The sequence below is a fragment of the Centruroides sculpturatus genome, unplaced genomic scaffold (genome assembly GCF_000671375.1).
Source record: "Centruroides sculpturatus isolate CEXI.00-Female unplaced genomic scaffold, Cexi_2.0 scaffold1259, whole genome shotgun sequence".
NCBI classification, from domain to species: Eukaryota; Metazoa; Arthropoda; class Arachnida; order Scorpiones; family Buthidae; genus Centruroides; species Centruroides sculpturatus.
Window position 1 is genome coordinate 117047 of NW_019385521.1, and position 10330 is coordinate 127376.

General features: G+C 27.8%; 1 protein-coding gene across 4 annotated transcripts in view; it reads right to left on the reverse strand.

Moving 5' to 3' along the window:
- Positions 1-10330, reverse strand: part of LOC111639775 (BTB/POZ domain-containing protein 10-like) — a 106698-nt gene that overhangs the window by 48914 nt on the left and 47454 nt on the right. For 3 of the 4 annotated variants that reach the window (XM_023385715.1, XM_023385714.1, XM_023385717.1), the window contains exon 3: positions 6204-6342. The exons of the other annotated variant lie outside the window; for it this stretch is intronic. In XM_023385715.1, the coding sequence (XP_023241483.1) occupies positions 6204-6342 (139 nt within the window). The remainder of the gene's footprint in view (positions 1-6203; positions 6343-10330) is intronic. 4 annotated transcript variants of the gene reach the window in all.

Sequence of the window (10330 nt, forward strand, 5' to 3'; positions counted from 1 at the left end):
TTAGAATCGCTGAATTATTAAGATTTAATAATTTTATTTTATTTTATCCTCCTATTGATCTCCAACTTTAAAAATGTACAACTTCAAAAAGCTGGAAAAAATCAGTTATTTTTAAATATTATTCATTAATAAATCATGTAATCTGTTACAAAAATATAAATTTAAATTTGTTCCCTAATAATTTTCCCAAATTTTACATTAATAAATTTACAGAAAATTTAATAATGATAAAATTATACAGTTTAAATTATAAAAGTTTATAATATCTTTATACTTTGTTTTCACTAGTCAATTTTCAGTGATTTTTAATTACATTGTATGTGAAAATTGTCAGGAAACTCCATTTTTATATGTAAAATCAATTTTCAAAATATCAAGTAATTCATTTCATTTCTTCTGTGATATTTCATTGTTTTCCATTAATTAAGACTGATGTGTTATAATTATGTCACAAGTAAGTTTTAAAACATTTCATGTAATCAAATTCTGAATTTCCAAGAAATCTGTCTAGAATTTTCTGCTTTAAATTACATTTTAATACACGATCTTTGCTCATTAATATCATCATCCAAACATGACATTAGCTACATCAGCAATTTGCAGTTCTTTCCAATAAAAATAAATAGTAATAATAAATTATTCAATGAATTTTCTAAAAGTAATTAAACTTATTAATTTTTTCAATAAAACTTGATGTAAAATTCTTCTTATAGTCAAAAAATAAATTATAATAATTACTTTTTGACAGCCATCTCATTATATCTATGATAAATAATGTTATGAGATTTTTCAACAAATCTTTTCTTTTGTTTACAAAATATAAAGTACAGAAGAAACTAAAACATCTTTGCTTTCCTTCCATCCTATTTCTTTTGTTTAGTTATTGTAGCAGTGTAACATTATTTGAAATTTAAATTACTTCCTGAAAAAAATACAACAATAATGCAGACACATATAGTAAAATGGCAACTAATTTTAATCAAACAATGTAAATTATATAAATTGTATTGCAACAAAAGTACAGAAAGCATCAAGTACTTCATAAGCCAGTCGTTATTTCAATTGATAATTTAACACAAAGTATAAGCATATTGAGATTATATGGCTAGTCATATTTACTCCCATCACAAGTGGGCCTGGCCCTAAATAATGTTAAACAATACAGATGAGAAATGAGGAAAGACATCCCAAGACATACTATTCATACTTAATTACAAAGGTCTACATCAGACCAGTGTCCACCAACCTATAAGACAGCAAGTATTTTTCAGATTCTTTTAGAAATGACATCATTTTCTAATTTTTAGCATTGGCATTTTAGCTGATTGCAGACTTTCTACAGTTACTTCTAACCCATGTAATTTTACAAGTTAGTCAATCCCTCCTATGCTTGATGTCATTCCTCTGAGCAGTTGGCTAGGTTGGAAGCAGCTCAAATCTCCAGTATACAAACAATTTACTTTTAATTAAATATAATCATAAAACTATATCTTGTTACAAGCATTCAATTAAACAGCAACTCTTTAAAAAATCCCAACAAACATGAAAATCTAAGTCTAAAAATGATTTTCTGAATTTGGAAGATGACATATAAAGAATAAGTTTTTCAATAAGATTAATCATTAAATTTATGCTAATTCATTGTATTAATTCTAAATGAATATTTTGTAACATATACAGCATTCAATTACAATTAATAATTAATGCAAAGATTTTGAATCATAGAAAATTTAAGGATATTTAAGAACTAGAAGAAACTATAAACATTTTCATTGTATCCTTTTGCACACCAAAGAAGACAATTGTCTTTTCTGGGTGAAGACCATCACAAGGAACAGACAATTATGTTCCTGAGGTGTGTGAAAGGACATAACAAAGACACCATTTCTTCCATTTTTAAATACAGTCAAAACTGTCTGTAACAAAACCTGTATGTAGCAAAAACTTGTCATTAACAGAAAATTTCTTCAGTCCCTTGAATTTTTTGCAAAAAGTGATGTAACATGTAACATGTACAAAGCATAATTTATCCAACAAAATGAAAAGGCAAATTGGGCCATATAATGGAAAAATCAGTATCTTTATCTGATTTAACACAAATTTAACAAGAAGTTTACAAGCCTAGCATGTATAAATCATGAAAAACTCAAAAAATACACATACCCAATACAGAATAGCAAAATATGACTACTGTATTACAGTAATTTTATTGGGATTTGAACGAAAAGTTTTTGCATATTTTTATTAACAGCTGTTTTTACTTAACATAAATATATGATGTAATTATAAGTTGTAAAATTTAACACGTTATTCCTAATGTTAGATTGTATTCTTTGTTTTGAAGTTTATTATGAACTTTTTTACATCACATTTTGTTTGGATAAAATCAAGTCAAAATGTCTGCAGATAAAATGCACATCAAGCATATTATGCATGCTTTTTAAGTTTTGTAAAGGCTATCATGCTATACAAACAGTAAAAAATACTTGTACCATGTATGGGGAAGATGCTTCTAAACTCCGAATGTGTCAAATGTGATTTTGAAAGTTTCATTCGGGAAATTCTGAACTAAAGGATACAAAACATACAGACCCCCAAAAGCTGTTGAAGAGAAATAGCAGGAAGAAATTGTTAAAGATTGATGAATAACAACTTGTGAATTTGTAACAAATCTAAGTGTGTCACAGACACATATTTGCGAGGTTTGCCGATTGTGTGCAATTGTTGGATAATCGAGGGGTCAAGACAATCGTGCGTGGGCAGGAAATATTCACTGAGACAGATTTTCCATTATTAAACATTTTCTTACAAAAAAGCTAATTCTCCATTGCTACAATTTTTGCAGGGAGAAACCAAATAAAGTCCAAAAGTTCCTTAGGCTATTATCTCAGTTCCATATTGATGTTTTCGAGATCGTTGGCCCCGAAGTGCACTGTTCAGCTTTGAACGGATGGGCCTGGCAGTAGCGATAATTCTTGAATTAGGAGCACAATTCCACAATTCCAGGGGAGCAAACGTCACTCCAATGGAAATGAAAATCCAACAGCAGAGGTTTATGGAAACAATAAGTTGTGGGAACGATAAACAAAGATCCAAGAATGTCGCATCCTTTAGTCACATGTTTTTATATGTTTTACCCTCAATTCCGCTTTTTGATTGGCCTCCCTTTGTCACCTGGTAACAGTTTGAAACCGCACAGAGGGCACAGGAGAGGTCAGACTTGTAACCAAACACAATTCCTCTCTAATTCTGTTTCCCTCAAGTTTGGTCTTTCCCACACAATTCATCTTGTTTTAAATTTTATAGAAAAAACTTTCTTTGTTCAAACGAGAACTTTAATTCTTCCTTTGTTCATTTCTGAAAAAGGAGATGTTTAATTTCTCATTTGATTGTCAACATTTGGACCACTAAATCAACTTCTATCTGGAACCTCACACATTGCTGAAACATTACAGCCACTTGAAATGGTTGTAAAAAATGCTGATGCTTGTGTTCTGTACAGTTTGTTTTTTCACTTATGAAAAAAAACAAACTGAATTGAGTATAATTTTGTCTGATGAAGGTAGGCAGGTTTTATTTTATTTTTAAACTGGTAACTTGTTTTTATCTTAGAGAACTTTTTAATGAATGAATTAAAAAATTGGAGTTAAAATAAAAATATTTGTTATTAACTGAAAATTTGTTCTAACAGATAGAATTGTTCAGCCGAGTACCAAGGTACCACTGTATTTGATTAATGCACTTTTGATATACGCAGTAACATCAAGAAATTTGTTAATTGCATTAATCAAGGGATACCTGTATATAGTGGAAACCTGTCTACTACAAAAGAGTTGTTCAGTCCCTTGTGGTTCCATTATAGACAGGTTTGACTGTATTAATGTTGTCCTGGCAAATGTGTAATACATTAAAAATTTCTGAAGTATCCAACTCAATTGATTTTTTTAATAGTTAAATAAATAATGATGCTACAGAGTTACTATTGACTTCAATATGACAAATTAATAAGGACAGGCAATGTTTCAATAATGCAAATTGTTTGTTACATCCAAATGTGTCATAGTGAATTACAAAATGAACTTACAAACACTGAAATATGATAAGAGCACAGACTGCACTGTGGTAAATACAAGCAAAACAAATACCACACTTCCAAGCAGGATCATAAGAAAAAATTGTTGATAAGCTGCCTAAAAGACATTCTTCAATATCAGACAATATGATATTCTCTAAGAATATCAGACTAACAGTCTGATATTCTTAAATATTATATTTTCACATCAAGTTTTGAAACAAGCTTATTTGATCCATTATATCAGGGTTTGTGAAAACAGTATAATCATCTAAGCTGTTTCAACTGATTTTGTTTTATTTCTTCCTGACTACTAATTTAAAGCATATTTTATTTATATTAATTTGTTTAAAAGTATTTAAATATCTCACAAATAATAACATTTCAAACATAATTACGATCAAAAATAAATTATGATGTAAGGAAGTATAATATAATATACACACTACAGGAAGACCAATTTGGGCCTGGTTTTACATACAACTTCATTTGTTATAAAACTTACTTTTAAATTTCTAAATTTTCATTAATGTTCATAGTAAACATATATATGAGATTATATTAGCCAGCTTTTTAATTTAAATAAAACAAATCTTTTGTTTGTTTAATTGATTACACTTGAATGCTATGAATAAAATTATATAAGGATGTTAGTCAAAGTATGAATACAAATCTACCAACATTAAGCTTAAAAATGATCAGATGAAAGTTAGAATTTATAATTTAAAACTTGAATTTTCAGATAAACAAACAATATTTAATAAAAATACAGGGTGTCTGAAAAGTTACTGTGCAGTGGAAAAGGATTAAGTAAAGTTTTATGCATCATACATTGTAGTTTCTCCAACATGTGCTGGAAATGTTCCCAAGAGATCTAAGTAAGACATGTGCACAAGAACTGCATAATATCAAATATATTCTGCAGGATGGTGGGAATGATCTGTTTGAAATGTTGGATAATAACCATATTTAGCACCTCCAAAGTGTACAGTTGTTCTCATACACCCATCCCTTAAGTGCACCCAGAGATAAAAGTCCAGAAACTGAGGTCTCAAATCTTGTATGCAATACTTGTCAATACAAATTTCTCACTGTGCAGTAACTTTTCAGACATCCTGTATTAATAACTGAAGACATTAAACTGATATCAAATATATTTGAATATATCATTGAAACATTACTTTAGAATAGAAAACAATTATCTAAAGCTTATTCCTAATATCAACCAATCTGTTACAGCAATAATTACTATTAGTAATTCTTGGCACAAGAATTTCATAAATTAAATGCTAAATATATAAAATGATCAAGCAATTCTGACAAAAACATTAAAATTATTCTATATAGAATAAGCTGGATTTTAGAGGCCAAAAATTTACACATTGTTACTATTTCATATTAAATTTTAAATAGTAAACTTAAAACAGATTAAACAGTTCAATGGAATAACGTAAATATCCAAACCTTATGGAATAACAGTACATGTAATGAAGAAATGTTTATATTCTATCTCACTTATCTACGTAATCTAACACAAGACATTATAGTCTAATTTCTCTGAAACTTTCTTAATTTGTAAAAAGTATAAATAAATAAAAAAAATACATAATTTAAATTAAAACTTTATAATCAATTCAGATGGTCATAAATCAAATCATTTGTAATTGTATAAATTAATCTAATATTTGATCTAATATAAATTTAACTGTTGAAAGATTAGATAAGAAAACTCAACTTCTTCTTGACACTGGGAGTGAAATACTAAATTTGGAACCTGTTACCGGTGTAGAAGAACTATCTCTAAAGTTCGAAAATGTTTGTGAAAGGGAGATGTTGAAAGATTATTTCAAGTTTTCTAAGACTGAAACAAATTTTAAAATGTTAGTAAGTAAATCCACTAAAATCCATTCAGCTAATTCAGTAAATTGGCCAAATATCTATGGAAATTTGGACGAAATGAACTAATGCTGATAGCCTCTCAGTATATATTTATATAATTAAATTAATTGCATTTAAAAAATAAAAAGCAACATATTATCAGTTTAACTTAGATAAGTTTAATAATAATAATAATAATTTATATTTCTATAAATTATTATTATTGTTTTTTCTAAAACAATAAATGTCATACCCAGGCCTGTTTTTATATGGACGAGAATTATCTTCTGGCGATGCGTCGGTCTCTTCCGTGTCGCTGCTACTGTTGTCGTAGTTTCGGGCATTTGGCGAATGATCCGCATGGTCTTTCGATGAAGCCATTGTCCATAAACCTTTAGCATCAAATTGCCTTAGAATTAATACAAAGAACTGATACAAAGCAAGTAATATATTGCATATAAATATATATTAGAAACGTGTAATATATATAAGAATTACAAGATTTCTGATATATTTTGATCTCAAAGTTAATTCCCATCTTATTTGAAGCATGCAGTAAGGGATCATAGAAAAGTTATGAATTCTCACCATGGGCTTTCAGATCATGGTTTGAATTTGACACATAAGCAAAGTTGCTTGCATATTTCATTTGCAGGTATACAGAAAGACCACTTTGGACCAATGTAAAAATAATTACATTTTTGCAAATAAAATAACATAATTCCATACATTCAATATTCTAAGTGTGAAAACATTGCATGCATCAGTTACTTTAATACATACAGCCTCTGGAAAAAATAAAAGCTTTGTTGTTCTTATATGAATAATGTTATACTGCAAAAAGTACTGCAAAGATACATAGTTGTCCCTAGAATAATCTTCATATTCAAAGTGCATAAGGCCAATCAGTCTTTAAACCTTTAGTGAACAAACAAAGCCATCTTTTATTCCCTTTAGAAAGAAAACTAGCTAGTCATTGCAACATTTATTGTGTTTTTCCATATATATAGTAAATTGAAGTGTTCAAACTATAGACTGCTTACTTATATTCATCCAAGAAAAGCAAAACTTAAAATTTGTAAAGTACATGCACATAGTCTATACCCTTCTATTAATTCTGGAGGCAAAGCAATTCATAGGAAGTTCATTAGAAGGTAAAATGACCTTGAATAGTAGATGTGCTTGTACTGATTTGCTTTACTTAATTTTCCAAACAAATTTTTGAGATTATGACAAATTTTATTTACAATAATCAGGTTCCCAATAGCTCACCATTATTAGTCTTTTTGGAAAAAGTAGTTATGAGAGTTGGTAGAACATATATTTTCAACCTTGCTATTTCATAGATACACTGATGATATCCTAATAGGATGGCAATATGATTGAAGCATATATTAAAATCATTTCTATCACAATAGTAATATATTTCAATCATTAAGCTTTCACTAGAAGCACTAGATAAATACAACAATAGCTTTCCTTGATTTGTTAATGTCTTTTCAAAGCAACAATTTTGAAATTAGCATTTATAACACAAAAATAAGTTGCCTCCAATGTTCCCAATTAAAGGAACTTATCAAAATTTGTTAATGCTGCATTTCTATCATATCATTGAGTGACTTACAAATATTCTTCCTCCACAGCTTTATTAAAATCAGTTAGAAATAATTCAGATTTCTAAGATTGACACTGGATATTCAGACCCAAATTTCACTATTTAATTAAACAGCAGAATTAAGTGAAAATTCTTTCCATTAACTACCTTAGTTCCAGAAGAATAGTAGTAATGCTATTCTACATTCCATGCTCTCTTCCAATAACCTTACATATAAATTATTAAAATTATGTAGGAAACTTCCTTTTAGGATGCCAGTGACATCATTGTCCATGCTGCACAGATTATGCTATACTGAGACACACATGAAAACGAGAAGGGATCAGGAGTTTATAGCTTACTGTTAGAAAAACAAGGAAACAAACTTTAATATTTATCTAAGGTACAATGGAATGAAACTTTAATTACTAAACACAAAAGAAAAATAAAATATCAAAGAAGAACAATAGTATTATACACCAAGAATAAACAAGATGAAGTGTTTTATTTACACCTAGAAATCAAAGAATTTTATTCTTGATAAGGACTTTATATATTAAAACAACTAATATGTACAATGTTTTCACACTTAAAATATTAAATGTATGGAGTTATGTTATTTCATCTGCAAAACCATTGTGAAAAAATTTTATTACAAATATTTAAACCATCCAAGCCTGAATATTTGAACCTTTTTAGAACAGCATCAACTGAAGAAACTTAATTGAACAATTGAGTAAAAACTTAAGGTTTACATGAGCAGAAGTACTTTTAGATTACTGTAATTATTTTTTGAATAAATTATTCATATTGTGGAATATGTGAACTGTTTTGTGTTAAGTAAGTGCTAATTAATAACTGTAACATTGAAAAAGTATTAAGTCTAATATGCGATTATAAATTATTCATATATTATTTTACTGTTCATTTTATTGATCTTGTTACTACTACAATTGAAAGTATTTAAGCTATGACATTTTAACAACTTACATGATTATAATATGCATACAAAGTTATTCCCAAAAACTTTCCATTAATTGTCCTAATTTATAGAAAAAAAAATCTATACACAGCATTAAGTCATTAATCTTTCAAGGAAAGAAATTCTTAATTTTAGCTCCAAAATTCCACTTTAAAAATTTTTAAAGCAATATGCATACATATTTTTTTCATGCATTAAAAAATTGTAGGTTGCATAAGCCAAAATATTTAAAATATTGAATTCAATCCAATGGAACTACATAATTTATAGATAAAAAAGAAAGAAAAAAAAAACATATTCTGGCTTATATTCAACAAATATTTTTATCCTTATAAATTTAAAATATATATAAAATTAGTTATAAATCTTAGGAAAATGTAAATATTCTGTTAAAAAAATTTTTTATAGAATTTAATAAAATTTATAGTTTCAAACGAATTTATCATATCAAATAAATAAATTTTTAAAATTTTGCATTTCTAAATTTATTTAACTAAAACACAAAACAATTTAATTGCACTCAAAGACATGACAATCAGTTGTTATTCTTAAATTCCAATATACATATATACTCTCGAAAACTACTGTTTCATTTTATCACATTAACCAAACTAAATATAGACGTGAAAGTGCTACTTAGCAACAGTTCGGTAAACATGTAATATATCATTTCTTGTAACTTAATGCATCAATTTAATCTAAATTAATAACCTAGTTTGTATTGAATAAAATTACTTTTCTGTCAAGCTTATCGCTACGCAACTGCGAAAAAAGAAAAAGAGAAAGGTCAAATGTCAAAATGCTACCTTATGAATTCCAAAATTATGAATTGCTAAGTTTGCATATTGATTTGGGTGGAGCTTCTATAGAATAAATAGAAACGAGATTATTGCATTTTAATATTTTTATACCTTTACCTTAAATAATATTAATTAATGGACATAGGATCATTTATCACACACGCATCTATAAGAAAAACTAATTTTCTATAAAATTTTTAAAATATTATGTTGAAACCTTTAATAGATTAATAATGATTTGAAATTTAAGCAAAGTAGAAAGTATATATGTTAAAGTAATGTTTAAAGTTTGCATAAGAACATTATAGAACATTAACAAGTAATTCAACAATATTTGTTGAATTATTTACAAAAACTGTAGACAAAAGTTCTTAGTGAGAGAGAAAAGTTAATTTCTTATTTACAAATCTATAAAAAATTTGGTTACATAACAGTTACATTTATAAATATAATAAGTACAAAGTAAAAATTTATAAACAACTTTTAATATCTAAAACACATTTTTTTATTACAATTAAAGTTATAGGGATATTTGAATGTAAGAATTGAGAACTTTTCAATAGCAAAAAGTTCTTATTGTCCTCAAGAACTTGTGCTAACTATTTGAATACTTCTCAGATGCAATGCTTATCAGTGACACTCAAAATTTAATCTTGGGGAAGTCGAGTTAAACAAATAAAAGCATTTAAAATGTGAATTCAATAAAATTTCCACCTTATGTGACTGCTAATTTATAATATAGAAATAGAAGACACAATCTATATATATAATAGAGACGGGTTGATAATGATAATGATAATAATAATAATAACTCTCCCGTGGTCACCACCTGGTCGTGGTGGGAGAGCCCAGTAATTTTACAGATCCATAGGGCAATGCAGGCTGGAGCACAAGCTCCTGGTAGGGACACCCATGCCAGTAAGGTCTATGGGGAGAAATGAAGCTAAGAGTGACCACACACCCACATTCTGTGGAGATAATCATTATGGTAGTAACCAGATCTA